The 15,963-nt window shown below is 57.1% G+C and overlaps 1 protein-coding gene across 4 annotated transcripts in view; it reads left to right on the top strand.

Annotated features, from left to right (window-relative positions):
- LDB1 (LIM domain binding 1) overlaps window positions 1–15,517 on the top strand; it is a 25,902-nt gene extending 10,385 nt beyond the window's left edge. For 2 of the 4 annotated variants that reach the window (XM_015632941.2, XM_015632942.3), the window contains 10 exons: window positions 9,186–9,288; window positions 9,890–9,934; window positions 10,157–10,232; window positions 10,462–10,564; window positions 10,768–10,940; window positions 11,178–11,300; window positions 11,478–11,561; window positions 11,857–11,980; window positions 12,439–12,587; window positions 12,954–13,184. In XM_015632941.2, the coding sequence (XP_015488427.1) occupies window positions 9,186–9,288; window positions 9,890–9,934; window positions 10,157–10,232; window positions 10,462–10,564; window positions 10,768–10,940; window positions 11,178–11,300; window positions 11,478–11,561; window positions 11,857–11,980; window positions 12,439–12,587; window positions 12,954–13,184 (1,211 nt within the window). Of the gene's footprint in view, window positions 1–9,185; window positions 9,289–9,889; window positions 9,935–10,156; window positions 10,233–10,461; window positions 10,565–10,767; window positions 10,941–11,177; window positions 11,301–11,477; window positions 11,562–11,856; window positions 11,981–12,438; window positions 12,588–12,953 lie in introns of all 4 variants that reach the window. The other 2 variants (XM_015632940.3, XM_015632938.3) reach the window with 2 other exon arrangements.
- Window positions 15,518–15,963: the final 446 nt, after the last annotated feature.

Genomic DNA, 15,963 nt, shown 5'->3' on the forward strand with positions numbered 1-15,963 from the left:
GAGGGCCGGGGTCCCGCCTGCGCCGCCCCCGCGTCTGCGAAGTTGTGCGCGGCCGCACCGCGCCGCCGCTCCCCACCGGGCCCCCGTACGGCCCGGGGTCCCCGCGGCAGCCCCCTGCCCGCCCTCTGCTCCCCCGGCCCGGCTCTCCCTGTCCCCAGCTCCCCTTTCCCTCCTCGGCTCCCCTCTCCATCCTTACCCAGTTCTCCTGTTCCTCATCCCTTCCCAGCTGCTCAGTGCATCCTTGGCCCCTCAGCTCGCTCCCTCCCCTTCAGCTCCCATGTCTGTCTTCCCCCTCCCTGCCTGTGATGTTTCTCCCCTCCCCTGGTTCCCCTTTCTTTCCACCACGTATTGGCTTTTGGAGCGGCACCCCCAGCCTGGTGGGGTGCTGCCAGCAGACCCCATGCCCTGCTGTGCCCTGCTCCATCTCAGCCCACAGCTCCCTTTGTTCTTCTCCGGGTTCCTTCCCCTGCCAAAGCCCCTTGACAGCTGCCCCGCGCCCTCCTGGTCCCCCTGTGTGCGCTGTCATGGGGTTTATGGGGCCAGTGCACAGCTCTGGAGGCTACTCTCCCTCCGTTCCTCACTGCTTGTTGCAACTTCATCCTTGCTCGCAGCTCAAAGGGTCCAGCCAGTCTCCCACGGGTGCCTCAAAGGGAATAAAAGGTCCAAGGGGTGCAAACACATGAGGCCTACAGATCTTTCAGAAGCTGCCTTGCCGGGTGTCCAGGCTTAGGGGGCCACGGGCACAGGGGGCTCATCCTCCTTGGCAGACAAAGCAGTGGCTCGACCTGGGCCAGCCAGAAGTGGGGGGACCAAGCTGAGGGTGAGCACAGCATCCTTGGCAATGGGAAAGACTCAGCAGGTCCAGTTTAGGAGTCAGCATGCATGCCAGAGCTGTGGAGGGGTGTCTTAGCTAGGCGGGTGTTTTCCTGGAGCTCCTTTGGCAGAGCCTGCTGTAGTAGGCTGCCCTGATCTCGAGTGGCTGGCCTAGTAGTCCCTGCCAGCCTGCTGCTTGGGATGAGTGATCAGCACTACGGGGGCTCCCTTGGCTCGGGCAGCCCCCAGTCCCATCACTGCAGCCTTAGCTGGCAGAAGCCAGGCACCATGGCAGGAACCTGCTGAGCAACTGCCATCCCTAGCCAAAGCCATTGCCGAAGCAGGAGCCAAAACTGGAGGTGTCAACCACTCCCAGGGTGAGGTGTGAGCAAAGGGTTCCAAGGCTGTGGGGTCTATCAGGGAGTAACCTTCTGGGGACTCACAGTGTGCTCTTACCTCACACTGCAAACCATCACCTGCTTTCTTCTCACCAGGAGGGTCTGAGCCTGCTGGAGGCTGGGCCAGGCAGGTGTGAGAGCAAACACCTTGTCCCAGGGTCTTCCCAGTTGCTCTCCACATGCTTTCGATAGCACCTTGTCTGAGTAGTGATTCCAGTGCTGGTCAGGTACCAGCTCTTACTGCTTCTGTTTCAGGGTAAATATCAGTGTCCTTGTTCCTTTAAACATTTAAAGCCTTAAGTTTTTGAGTGTTCTCATTGTAGGGGAATTATGGTTTTCACTGAAGTAGTACTGAATGTGGTCTTTCCACTCGTGGTGCTGTAGAAAGCCCAGGTTTGTGGTCTGAGCATCCCTTAAAGACTGAGTAGTGCTGATCAGAATGACACATAAGTTGTGTTGCTTCAGAGAGGAAAACTTGTTATCCAAGGGGGACAGGCTGGTGCTGGAAGGTTTGGTGACACAAAGGTTTTGCTGTCATTTGATGACTTTTCCCCTCACCAGGAGCAGGTTAAAATCCATGTAAAATAGGGAAAGGGTAGTAAAAAGCCACAGAAGTTCAGTTGAAGTAAAGGTGCCTCAGGCTGGGGACCTGGAGCCTCTTTCAGCTTCTCAGAGAGCAGTGATAGCTGGCAGCCCTGAGCTTGCCCAGCCCCTCAGGATGTAGGAGGAGAGGGTATGGATCAGTCCAGCTCCAAGACTCCTTCTCTGTTCCATGGTTGGAAGGGTGGCAGCAGTGCTTCGCCCAGAGTGGTCTCTCTCAGCATGTCTTCTGTCATTTGCTTGCAGGTCTGCACTGGTGTCATCTTGACATCTGCATTAACAATATGAACCTAAAGTCCTGTGTGGTGGCAGGCAGGATAGCACTTCTTCTGGCCTTCTCCCTTAGAAACCGCCCGTCCTCTGAGTGATCTGGGGACAGAGTGCTCCTGCTGTTGTTTGCTCCATGTGTGTGTGTTTGTGGGTTGTGATGCTTGCCACAGTGAGGTTTGCTGCCCCATGGGTTGCTGTTGTTTTGTGTGGAACTGCAATCAGGGATGCTGGGGCAAGAGGGTTTCCCTGGGGCTGGGTTCCTCATGCCTTCAGGAGCACCAGGCAGGTGTACTTGACCATACCCTTTCCTTTTGCTTTCTGGGGTTTTGGCCCATCCTGCACTGGTTGTCCAAAGGCCTGACAGCGGCAGCAGCACGTGCTGCCAGTGCAGTGGTGCGATTCTAGCAACCACTGCATTTGCCCTGTCTCCAGTGCTGCTGGCACTGTCCCTCGTTCAGCCACTCCCACGTTGTCTCTTAACCAAGAACTGAGAAGAGAGAAGTTCTGCCTGAGCAGGAGGGCAGAGGCTTGTCCTGGCAGCTCGAAGAAGCAATGTAGGTGCTTTGTAAGCTGCGCCGAGCAGGTCCCCGTCACGCTCGCTCTGTCCCTCCTCTCCGTGGGCATCTGTGAGCGCTCCATACCTTGTGGCAGGTGCTGCACGCCAGCCATGGTTTGCCCCCGGGCGCATGCTGCCCCAGCCAGGCCAGCTGGATGCCCGCGGCGGGAGTTATCCCGCTTTCTTCCCCCCTCCGGAGCGGGCGTCTGGCCGGCTGCCAGAGCTGCGGGGCTCCACCTAGGAGGCAACATGGAGCAAGGCGGCCGGCGGCGGGGCCGCTGTCTCCGGAGACTACGCGTCCCAGCGTGCAGCTCTCGGCGCCGCTGGCAGCGGCAGGGAGCGAGGGGAGCATTGCATCCCGGGATCGCAAATCTCCATGCGCCACGTGGGGGCTGACAGCCTCCTGCGCTCCGAGGCAGCAGCGCCGGGGGTCCTGCCGGCCTGGGGGATCGCTGTGGATCCCCCTCTCGAAGTGTAAGGACAGACCTCAGCCTCTTGCTGCCACTTCCCTGCACTTGTGGCTCTCTGCTCCAGCTCTCCCGGGCAGATCTTGTCCCTGAGCAACGACCCCACAATATCGTGTGGAGCTGTGTAGTTTTGCTCCACCATGTGCATGGCAGGCAAGCAGCCGTGAGCAGGGATGTTGTCTTCACGTTCTGCAGGGCCGTCGGCATGGTTAGCTATAACTGATTTTTTTTGTGTTGCCGCAGAGCCTAGAAAACCTTTGATGATGAAAATCCTAGTTTGTCAGGAGGCTTTTATTCTAGGTATGCTGACAGGGTTTTTTTATCCAGCCCCATGGTTCCTAGACATTGTTCGTTTGTTTGCCAGTGCTGCACGGATGCGGGCTGCAGGAGGGATGTGAGCCTGGTCGCTGCAGGGTGGCAGGGCCCCAGGGTGAATGGGTCTGGGAGAGAGGGAAAGTGTCTGAAAGTGTGAAAGGTACATTCCTGAGGCTGAAACCGACAGTGTTTGATTATGGATCATCTTTGAGACAGTGAACTGAAAGGAGTAATTAGGGACAGTGGGATATTTCCCTGAGAGTTGCAGGAAATGACTGCCTCATGGTAAGTTGATAGTAGTGGAGCTGAAACTGGGTTATCTGTGGGATTGCATCTGGGGCTTGCAGCCTTGGACGTGATTCAATTTTCTGGCTGTTTTGCAATTGGCAGGGTGTGCTTTTCTCCCTTTTTCCCTCCTGGAGAATTCCCCGTCTACATGTCTGAATCATCTGAGGAGCAGAATAGGAAATGGGAGACTCCTGCTTCCCTAGGTACTGCAGGTCAGTGCAGTTCCCTGGGGCTCCAGCCAAATGTCCAGCTTCAGAGGATGCCTTCCTGGGAGACCCTGGACCCTGGCAGAGGTGTGGCTGTGGGGCTACGCTGAGCCCTGACATGGAAACCCACATCCCACCCAAGTTCTCCTCACCGGTGCTTTCAGATAGCACTGCTTTGCAGCCTACATCAAGATTTCCACTTTGTAATAATTAGCTGTAGGTAATTATCCCTTCTCTGGCTGTCCCCCTAAATTTGTGACCTGATCTACAGAGAAGAGCACCCTTGAGTTCAGATGCTTTGTGTGCTGCTGTGGTGGACTTTTGCACTAATATTGCAGGATGTGACCTGGGGCTGGGGCACCATGCACAGCAATGTGGTGTGGGCAAAGAGACAGCTTGTGGTCCAGATAAGGTCTGTGGATGGCTTGAATGTTCAGCTTGAGAAAAGTGAGAGAGTAATCTCTGCATGCAGCCGGGCAGGCGGCAATGTGGGTTTTGCCTTCGGACAGGTCAGGGCCAGGCAGTGTCCTGGCTGGGGTCAGCCTCTGGATGCCACTGAGTCCATGGCATGTGGTCTCCTCCAAAAGTAGTGTCTCCTCTTCCCTGGAGAGCCCACCCTCGTGGAAGCTTCAACTTCCTCAGTTCTGCGTTTCTAAAGCAAATGGGATTTCTGCAAGTTGATATTGTCACTGATAATATCTCAGGTCATGTCTTCGTGGGTTCCCCCTGAGTTCCTGTGGGCTTAACAACAGCGTCGGAGTTTGCAACTGGCCTTTCTCAATCCCCTCTATTCCAAAGAAAAGGAGAAGGTGAAGGCATGCTTGTGGGGGCAGACCATGGACTGCTGCATGTGCCTCTGCCTGTCCCAGTCGCTCTGAATGCTCTGTTTGCCTCCCAGCCCTGCCAACTTCCCGGACACTCGGCACTATCACTGGGCAAAACCACGTGAATTATTTGAGACGCTGCCCTGCACCCAGTCCCAGATAGCACCCTCATGCCAGCGGGACTGGCCTGGGAAGATGTATTTCTTCCTGCTATCAGGACTCCCACACCCCATCGAGGCAGCCCTGCGAAACAATGCCGCTATTTACACTTTAAAGCCTCGTTAGGCAGCCAGGAAGCAGGCACGGGGCATGCCGGGAAGCACCGGCTGCCTGTAGCGAAGGCTGGCCTCTCCTCTTCCCGGGCTGCTGGGAGGAGCAGCACGCTCCCCGGCTGAGCTGTAACCCTGCGGCCCCTTTCAAGCCCCACTTCTTCATTTTTTTTTTATCATTTATGTTTTTAGCCTTGTTGGTGAGCTTTGCTGCCTTGCACAGAGAGTGCACTGGCTGCCCAGACAGGGGTGGCTCCTGTCTGGTAGGGGGGCACCAATTCCTGCCAGCTGCCACAGGTATAGGAGGAACAAGATGTTGATGCTGCTTTGCCTTTGTCCTCAGCAGTTCTTTGCTCTTTGATGCTGAGCTGAAGTTCTGGGAGTTCAGACAGGGGCTTTTCTCTCTGCTTTCCATGTTCCCTGCCCAGGCAGGCAGCTCCATGGTGCTGCTCTCAGTTCACAGTACCCTGCTGTCTCCTGGCTGTGTGGCATCCACCATGCTTTTGGTGCCTTGGGAAATCTGATGTCCCTCAGCTCTGTGGGCTTGGCTAGGATGTGAATGATTCCTGCTCCAGCAAACCCACTGGATGGTGCTTTCCCCACAGAGGAAGAGCTTCCCCCTTAGGGCTGATAGTTGGCAAGCAGGGACAGCAGAGGAGAAGGCATGTGGAGGGTTGGGCAGTGCTGGGCTGCACATGAATCGTGGGCAGAGCACCTGCCTTCTGTTCCCTGGACGGCCGCCCACCTGGAGCTGTTCACTTGCCCACGATTTTTCAGCAGGTCTGTGGACCTGGCCCGAGCTGAGGATGCTGAGCTGTGGGATGCCTTCACAGGGTCCCCTTCTCCCGCACCCTCCATACTGAGGAGGAGTCATGGAGCCGCCCACCTGGCCATGAGTACTGCGCTGTTCGCCCAGACCTGCCTGGGCTGGTAGCTCACCAGCTGCAGAGTCAGCCTGATTTTTTCCCTTGCTGGATGTTTTTGTGTCGCTGGCCCAGCACCGTAAGCAGCCACAGGAAGCATCTCTGTTGCCTCATGTTCCACAGGGGCATTGCATGCTCAGCCACCAAGCAGCATACCTGTTTGCTCCAAACCTGCCTGGATCACCAAGCCTGCCCAGATCTTGTACTCAAGGCAGGAGGCAGGGCAGTGGCATGCAGAAACACCAAAGAGGGCCGGGCTCTGGGCTTGGCTTGGGAAGGGCCACATCCTGCATGTCTGTGTCACTGCACCTGGCTGGACAGGGCTTGCAGGCAGCTGGGGCAGTGTGAAGGAAAGAGGTGGTGGTGGAGGGATGTCCCAGACCAGGCAGCATGGCCTGCGTGCGAGTAAAAGCTGGTGTTCCTGCTGCTGTAAAGTAATGGTGTCATTTCATGTAATGTGTGTAGTGTGTCTATGGTGAATGTAGAATCTGGACAGCTTGTATCAAATCCTAAGGTGTTGTTAGTGTTACTTCAAACCACTGAATCCAATGACATGTTTTAGGCTTCGTTAAAAATAATATTTGGTCAGGATGCCAGTCTTGTTGAGGTCTCATAACAGACTCTTGATCCTGACATAGGTCACTCAGTGGAGCTCCAAAAGCAGGGTGTGTCCATATTAACCTGCTGGGAAAGGCTCAGGATGGAAATGGAGGCTTGAGGAGAAGTGATGGCCCGGCTCATCTGTTGTCCCACCTCCAGCAGCAGGGAGCTAGGGAAGAGCACGAGAAGCACAATGGATGGAGAGTTATGTGTCTCCCTGGTCTCACCATCGTAGGAGACCTTCCTGCACCCTGAGAAACAAGATGGGGACTGAGGAAAGCAAGAAGCCTTGTGAATTTAGTCCACCCATATCTCATCCATGAATAAAAACAAAGAATTGAAGGATGAGACCTGCTGGGTCTGATTTTTTTTTGCCCCTCAGGACATGATGACCAGAAACAAGCAGTGCTCCAGCCAATGAATGCCAGTGCTGCCTAATTAATCAATTTGTTTTCAACATAAGTTTGGGAGTTTTGGGAAGTTTGCTATGCACTGAACATGCTTCAGTGTCATGCTGTATAACAACAGAATGGAGGAAATACAAATGCTGTGTTTTAGTACAGTTTGGGCTGAATTATTATGTCTGTTAGGCACAAGTTGATGTGGGAGGAGCAGAAAGCAAAAACTCCTCTCCAGCAGAAACTGACCAGCACTGATCTCTGTACTAAGAAATTTCTTTATCTATGAAAACATCCAGTAAGAGCAAGGGGCTGACATTGTTAGCAGCCATATGAGAAATGGTGCCATGTCCCACTTATCCTCACTGCAGGCGGGCAGGAGTGGGAACAGTGAGCCACGGCTGAGTGGCTGGGCTGGCTCCAGCTGCACAGGAATGGTAGGTCCTGGTGGGTGCTGGAGAGAGGCTCAGTTCAGCTGCTGTGGGGAAATATGGTAAAAAGGCCCTAAGAAAATCAAGAGGTAAAACACATATTTCCCTGTTCCTAGTTGGATTTAATGCTTGGAAAGTGACCCCCTCTATTTTTGACCAGCCCTTGCTCAGCAGCGTGTGCAGTCTGTGACTGCTGACTTGGGGTCCCAGATGGCTCGGCAGGGGTGAAGGTGACGCCTTGGTTATTCACCTCTGTTGGCTAATGAGCTCTTTGTTGCAACAAGCTGGACATCTTGGGCCCCTGTCTGGAGGCACTGCTTTCCTTGACTCCGGTGGTTTTTGCTCCTCTTCTGTACCCATTCCGGTGGAGCTGCTACTCCGGTCCTGTCCCTGCACCCTTCTGCCCAGCCTGGCTGTGGAGTGAAGCCCAGAGGGGCAGTGGTGCGTCTGGCGCCTCTGGGACGCTTCCCTCCGCTGCTGGGTTTGCTTTCTGCAGTACCGGGTGGCAATCCCAGCAGCTCGTGGGCGTCGGGAAGCGCCCGTCCCAGGGCTGTGTGCGGGCGGGGGCCGATGGGGATGCCGCCTCGGCCCCGGCTGCAGCCATAGCCCTGCACGGCCGGCTGCGGGGCCCCTGCCTGCGGCGGGACGGGGAGAGACGTGTCTGTGAGCGGCAGGGCCGGCCGAGCCGGTGGAGCCGGAGCTGCCTGGCAGCTCGCCCGCTGCTGCGCCCCATCCAGGTCAGCCCGTCTGCCCGCCTGCCTGCCGGGAGGGAGCCGCGTGCCTCAGCAGCATCCTGGCGCAGCGTGCCGGGTCCTGCCAGCCGCGGGGTGTGCCGGGGCTCCCGCGGGGCTCGGGAGCGGTGCTGGCAGCCACTGCTCCCGGGAACCTGCCCTCGTGGTGGGAGCGGGCCGGTGAGTGTGGGAGCCTGGCTGCCCCTAAGGAGCCTGGGTAGGGCTGGCTCTGCCCTGCATGCCTAATGTCTCCTTTTGGCAGGTCTGGGGACCCCCAGGTTGCTTCCAGGATGTGTGCTGGTTTCACACGTGATGTGCTCTGTTGCAGACCCCACCTCACCACATGCCCCTCTATATGTTCCTTGTCCTTTGCCCTGGTGCTGTGATGGGTGGTGAGGTTTTGGGGTGGTTTGATCACAGCTGGGGGCTGCTGTGTGGGATCTCTGTCCGTCTGGATCCGGGTGGCCGCTGGCCTGCCCGAGCGGCAGATGGTGGCTGCCTGGGGACCCGCCATCCATCCCTCCGGGTGATTATTCACCCGTCACCATGACGATAGAAAGGTCAGCGAAAAGATCCTGTGTGATTCCCAGGTTGGTCAGTGGGATTAGGAGCAGTGCAGGAGGGAGGGTTAGGGCCCAGCCAGCCCCTCTTCAGGCTCACCAGCTGGACTGTACCCCTCGGGCACATCCCCAGAGCCCAGCCAGCTGAGAACAGACAAACTTTGGGTACCAGTGAAAAACCCTTGGGATAGGGTTGCGCTCCTCTGGCTGCTGATCCTGAGAGCTCAGCCTTGACCCTGTGAGTTCCATCCTGCACGGGGGAGATGTGGAGCTGTGTGTGGGATGAAGGGAGTGCGCTGACATCAGGGGGGAAGCAGAGGAGGGAGGAGGGTTGGGGCTGTGCTGCTGGAGGCTTGACTGGTCCTGCATCCTTCTTCCTCCTCCTCCCTCCTCCTCCCTCCTCCTCCCTCCTCCTTCCTCCTCCTTCCTCCTCCTCCCTTCTCCTCCCTTCTCCTCCCTTCTCCTCCCTTCTCCTCCCTTGTCTCTCCTTGCAGAGTGCCCCTGACTGACCCATGCCCCCCCCCCTCTCTCTCCAGGCTGTTCCTCTAAGTCATTCAAGCTGTACTCGCCAAAGGAGCCCCCGAACGGCAACGCCTTCCCCCCCTTCCACCCAGGCACCATGCTGGATCGAGATGTGGGGTGAGCTGGGGCCCAGGGAGGGATCTGCAGTGTCGAGGACACACTGCAGTTTGCACCCCAGGGTCTCTGTGTTATGCTTCCCGGCAGCAAACAGAGACTGCAGAGCATGAAGTTCAGTTAGCACAAGAGCAAAGAGGGAATTGGAGCAGGCACAGTTGATAGTGGGTTGAGAATGAGTGATATTTGGAATGAAGGAAGCCTCCAGGTCCTGAGCTCTGTCAGGCCAAGCCCTTTCCCTGGCCAAGCCCCTGGAATGACAGGGAGCCCTCCCAGCTCCTGCCAAAGCAGCCCCTTTTTCAACATGTGTCAAGCCTGGCAACTTGCCAGTCACTGCTGCAGAGGAGCTGGGTATGTCCCCAAGGAGCAGTTGGTTAGGTCCTAGGGGTGGAGTAGCCAATGATGTGGGATCAGAGCCCAGTTTTGGGCTACAGGTTGCCCCATGGGGCTGTCTGATATTGGCAGCCAGACTACAGTCTGCACTGTGGGAAGGGTCTCACCTCCAGTGAGCCTGACTGCCTGCTGTAGCCAGGGAACAAGGAGCTGTGGTGAGCAGGGACATCCCTGCTAGCACTGACGTGCCTGCATCTCTTTCCACTGCTAGACCTACTCCTATGTACCCACCGACGTACCTGGAGCCTGGAATCGGGTAAGCATAGGGGGCTGATGTGGTCCCTGCTTGTGCGGAGCTCATGACTGTGGTGGGGGTGCCTCAGCAGGGCCAGCATGCTGGCTGGCTGGGGCTTGTGGGAGGATTGCTCAGACCCTTCCAGCCCTGGAGGGTCTGTATGTGTTCCCCCTGTGGGCTCAGGACCCCTCCACACCCAGTAGCTGCCTTCTCCTCTGATGGTTTGCTGTGCTCTCTGGGCAGGAGGCACACGCCGTACGGGAACCAGACCGACTACAGGATATTTGAGCTCAACAAGCGGCTGCAGAACTGGACAGAGGTAGGCAGCTGGGAGGGTGAGGGCTGGCTGGGGCACTATTTTGGCAGTGGGGGCCCCCACTGCCTTCTCACACACGTGGCTGTGGGACAGGGCTTATCACCCCCATCTCTCAGCACTCGGCTCGGAGCGCAGTCCTCCGTGGGTTGAGCATGGGTTGAGCACTGTGCCTGGCACCCTGTGTCTGTCTGTCTCTCCTCCCCATAACTTAGCATCTTTCTGTCATCCCCAGGAATGTGATAATCTGTGGTGGGATGCCTTCACCACAGAGTTCTTTGAGGATGACGCCATGTTAACAATCACTTTCTGCTTGGAGGATGGACCAAAGAGATATAGTGAGTACCAGCTTGAGTCCTCCTTCCTATGGGCATTGCCCCCCAGCAGGAGACAGTTGTGTGCTCAGGGGCATGTGGGTAGGGTGTCAGAGCTCAGCTGTTTCCAGACAGAAAGTATGGGGGAACCCTCTTCATGTACATTCCAAGGAACATCTGGATGAGCTGGGTTTACTGACCTTATTTTCCTCCTCCTCCTGCTGCAGCGATTGGCCGGACTTTGATTCCCCGTTACTTCCGCAGCATCTTTGAAGGGGGAGCCACAGAGCTCTACTACGTGCTCAAGCACCCCAAGGAGTCCTTCCACAACAACTTCGTCTCACTGGACTGTGACCAGTGCACCATGGTCACCCAGCACGGCAAGCCCATGTTCACCCAGGTACTGCCTGCACCTGCAGCTTCTTCTGCCCCCCCTGCTTTGGTTTTTTGTGCTCCCTTGGTAGCTACAGTCCCACAAAGCTGTGCATTTTGGGCTCATATGGCTTCTGCTGAGACTCCCGAGAGGCAAAGGCAAGCCACTATGAGAGTGTTCCAGAGTGCAGCAGTGGGTTCCCAGGGGATCTTGGCTGCGGAAGCTGGGGCAGCCTGTGCCTGACCCTGTGCCCTGCCTGCCCAGGTATGTGTGGAGGGGCGGCTCTACCTGGAGTTCATGTTTGATGACATGATGAGGATAAAGACGTGGCATTTCAGCATTCGCCAGCATCGAGAACTTATTCCCCGCAGCATCCTTGCCATGCATGTGAGTACAGCTCCAGGAGCTCCCCTGGGAATGAATGACACCGGGCTGCTGAGCTCCTCAGGCTGCTCTGCAGGTTGGGATACCTCAACCCAGTCCCATATTGCAGGCCGGGGCACGGGAGGGCTGTTCCCAGCCTGGATGGGATGCAGCTGAGGCTTCTGTCCCTCTCACTCCTAGGCACAGGATCCCCAAATGCTGGACCAGTTATCCAAGAACATCACACGCTGTGGGCTCTCAAACTCCACACTCAACTACCTCCGAGTAAGTGTGCAAGAAGAGGTGGGTTGCAGCTCTGCCATGTCTTGTGGTGTCAGCTGCCTGATGTCTGGCTGTCCTGGAGTGTGGGTAGGCTGCAAGGCCAGCTTTGCAAAAGGGATCATGCAGAGGGGCTGTAGAGAGCTGTGGGGCAGTGGATCCCACAAGCTCACAGCATGGCTGGGGTCATTGCAGCACAGACACCTGCCTGTAGAGGTGTTCGGGTTAGGGTTATGGGGGTCTCCTTTTTGCTGGGCTCAGAGCATTGCAGTCTAACCCAGCATCTGTCTGCTCTCTGCAGCTCTGTGTAATCCTAGAACCAATGCAGGAGCTTATGTCGCGGCACAAGACCTACAGCCTCAGTCCCCGGGACTGCCTCAAGACTTGCCTCTTCCAGAAGTGGCAGCGGATGGTTGCTCCGCCTGGTGAGTCTCACACTGCCTGCTGTGCTGCCTGGGGGTCTCTGTGACTGCCTGCTCAGGCCCTGCCCTTGGTGCAGGCTTCTCTCAGCCCCAGAGCTGTTCTTGGCCTTGTTTAATGAGGCTGGGGGTGGTGAACCAGGTATTTGGCTTCTTTCTATGTTGGTCTGCCTTCCCAGTGGGGCAGAGGAGGGCTGCAGGCAGCCAGTGCTCCCTGCCTGGGAGCTGCCGGCTGCTTGTGGAAAGCAAAGCAGAGATGGAAATGTTCCTGCCCCCTCACTTGTCCTGTGGTCTGGGAGGACAGCAGAGCTGTGGAGGTCAGGAGGGTGGTGATACAGCCTGGAGGGGGAGTGTGGTCCTTGAAGAAGTAGGGTTTGCATAAAAGGGCCTGGGGGCACCAGCTTCCTCTTATTGGGACTGACCATGTCTCCATCCACCGTCCACGTGTCTCCATCCTCCACCAGCCGAGCCAGCACGGCAGCAGCCCAGCAAGCGTCGGAAAAGGAAGATGTCGGGGGGCAGCACCATGAGCTCCGGTGGAGGAAACACCAACAACAGCAACAGCAAGAAGAAGAGCCCAGCCAGCACCTTTGCCCTGTCCAGTCAGGTACCTGTAAGCATCCCGTTTCCATTCTCTCTTCCTCCTCAGGGCTGGAGGGTAGGGTTCTCTGCCCCTGCCCCTGGGAGCTGCTAGGGGGAGACCCCCAAGGACTGCCTATCTGAGCCACCACAGTTCTTCCCATGTGATGGGGAAAAGAAGGAGGGGGTGTCCCAGCTACTTTCCCTGAGTCCCTTTGCTCTCCTGCAAAGGAGTGAGGATGTGTTTGCCTCACTCAGTGCCCAAGCTTGGGTTCTGCAATAGAGATGAGGAAGTTGCCCTACACCTGGGGAAAGGGGCTGTGCTGATGAGAGGGGGGGGGGTCTAGCAGCCCAGGCTCCCCCCACCTCGATTATGTTTCGGGACCGTCTCCCCTTTCAGGATGTGATGGTGGTAGGCGAGCCCACGCTGATGGGGGGGGAGTTTGGGGACGAGGACGAGCGGCTCATCACCCGGCTGGAGAACACGCAGTTTGACGCCGCCAACGGCATCGATGACGAGGACAGCTTCAACAACTCGCCGGCGCTGGGGGCCAACAGCCCCTGGAACAGCAAACCGCCCTCCAGCCAGGAGAGCAAGTCAGAGAACCCCACGTCACAGGCGTCGCAGTAACGGCCCCCCCGCCGCCCCGTGGACTCAGTCCCAACCAATCTACCTGTACATTTTCAACGGAGAGTGACTGGGAAGCGGCGAGGTACCGGGGGCGGATCAGCGCCACATGGATGATGGGGTGCACGGCCCGGGGTGCACGCCAGGCAGGCAGCCCCCAGACGTCACCCCCGCCGCCTCCCCGCACTCCCACGCCTGCCTCCCTGACGGACCCCAGGGCAGGGGTGGGTTTCCGGGGCCGTAGCTTCATTATTCCCCCTTCGCTCTTCTTTTCTGCTTCTTGCCCAGAGATCTTCTCATCCCTGTCCCAACATGCCCAACCCCTCCTAGCTGAGTGAGGGGGAATTAGTGGGGAGGTGTTGGCAGCGGCTGGCATTACCACATGCCATGTGTTGGGTCTGGAACAGCGCAGAGACCCTCCTCCTCCCTGGGCCCTGTGGCTGGTGTTTGCTGAGCAGCCACTTGCAGTGGGGTTGCACATCCCTAGTCCAACATGGGGCTGGTTGGGAGGGGCAGTGATGGAAAGCCTTCCCTGTGCCTCGGGCTCTGCCACAGAGCTTCTTCCAGCCAGGGTCAGATCCTTCAGTGCTGGGATGGTGTTGAGGGTAGGGCCCCGTCGCATTTTCCCACTCTCCTGCACCTTTCCCTTCCCCTCGCTCCCCAGAGCGAGAGCGCAGCACAGCCATGGGGGGACTCTTGTATATAGGAAGTGTGTGGTGAGGGGCTGGGGGGGCACGGAGGACCTGCGGCTCTGCCGGAGCAGCCGGTGCCCTTGTTCCCTGCCTGCAGCCCCTCTGTTTCCCTCCACCCTGTGTGAATCTGCCTGGGGCCCCTTTGCAACCCCTGGCTCCTGGTACCTCCTACTTTTGTCTTTTTTTAAGAAAAAAAAAAATAATATTATTAAATTGTAAGTTTAAAAAAAAGAAAGAAAAAAAAAATGGGAAAATACCCCCTCAGCCCCCTTGCCCATTCCCCCCCTCCTGTCCTGAGCCCTTTCACCCTGTCCTGACTTTTGTACAGGCTTCTTCTCTTGGAAGTCTCGTTTTATATCCAGTTCAGAGAGCTTCAAACCAAGGAGAGACTTTGCAGACTTCCTTTCTAATCCCTCCAGAGGCCGGGGGGGGGCAGCCCCCCGCCTCCCTTCTCAATGTAAATCTTGTGTGCTGTTGTCCCCGCTCCCCCCCTCGGGTTCGTGTACCTCGTGCTTGTACATTTCCGCGCTGTAGACAGTGTGTACGATACTGTTCTTTCAATGTGTTATCACTAGAGCAGGTGCCTCCATTGATGTTAGGGGAAACGATGAGAAAAATAATAATTTTTGGGGTTTTTTTTTTGGTTTAAAAAAAAGAAAAAGAGAAAAAAAAATAATCCCTTCCAAGGCTTTTTCCAAGGAGAATATGGGAGGTGCTGTGGGAGGGTGTTTGTGCTAACTAACCAGTTCACCCCAGCAGCCTTGGAGTGGGGTTTTGGGGGAAGATGGGAGTCCAGGCTGCCCGTGGGAACCCCCTGGCATGCCCCGTGGTGGGGCTGCAGCAAGTGCTGCTGTGGGGGGGACTGCCCTAGTGGGGGTATCAGTGTGTGTAAGAGTGTGTGTGCGAGAGGTTTGTGTGTCTGTCTGCGTGCGTAAGGGAGCCTGGGGCAGGCGGAGCAGCCCTGAAGTTTGGGGGAGTGAGGGGTGCACTCCATTCTCTCCATCAGACACCCCCCCTAGTTCCCTGCTGGGGGTCCCACAGTCCTGCTGCCCCATGGGGCTGGCAGGTGTCACTGAGGGCCTGCCTGTGCCCAGGGGCTCTGGCTGCTGCAGGGGTGCTACTAGCACCCCGTGCCTTGCACACTCAAGGGTGAGACTGCAGGAGGTGCACCCTGTGTGTCCTCTCCTTCTGCTGTCCCTGTGGTTGGGCAGGGAGACAGAGCCTTGAGTCAGCCCTGGTGTGATCTCAAGCTTAAGATCCCTGGAGAGATGCCTGTGTTGGCTCTTGGGCCCCTCCATGGGCAGGCTGGAGGTGGAGGGCTCAGCCCCTCAGACCCCCGGGCATGGGGGTCCCCACAGCCCCTCTGCAGGTGAGGGTGGGGTCCCAGGGTGGGAGCCTGGTGTGGCAGGGCAGGGAGGGGGGGGCTCTGTGTCACAATTAAGGTACGATTTTCCACGCCATGCCGCACGGCTGCTGTGGAGGGTGCAGAACCCTCACCGCCATGGGCACACTGTAATGCCTTTTTGTTTCTTCTTTTTTTTTTAATTTTTTTTCCTTTTTTTTTTTTTTTTTCTTCCTTCCCTCCATAGTTCGTGCCATTTATGAGTCATGTATGGTACCAATAAAATGACTTTTCGGTTTGAAGCTGTCCTGATCACTTATATCTGAGCACGGAGCCAGGCTGATGCAGGCAAGGCAGACAGGGATCCCCTCATGTCCCTGATGTCCTGGTAGGGGTGTGGGCACAGGGGCTCACTATGCTCCCTGGATGATGCTGGCCTGCCTCTGCCTGCTGGCTCCCTGCCATGCTGTGGAAAGCAGAAATCCCAGCAAGGGTAAAGTACAGGGCTGCTGAGAAATGGCCCAGTCCCCAGGCCAGAGTGAACCAGCAGCTCAAGGCCTGCCTGGACACCAAGGTGATGGGCACATTCCCTGGGGAGCAGTGGGGGCAGTGTAATCCTGCCTGGGAACACGGCAGGAGCAGCTGAGCAGCATGGAGATGTCCTGGGGGGAGCAAGGGAAGGATGGGCCAGCCTCCTTGGGGACTATGCCAATCTCCTTCCAGAACCTGAGGTGCCCTGTGCCAGCAT

Source organism: Parus major, chromosome 6 (assembly GCF_001522545.3).
Source record: "Parus major isolate Abel chromosome 6, Parus_major1.1, whole genome shotgun sequence".
In the NCBI taxonomy this organism is placed as follows: Eukaryota; Metazoa; Chordata; class Aves; order Passeriformes; family Paridae; genus Parus; species Parus major.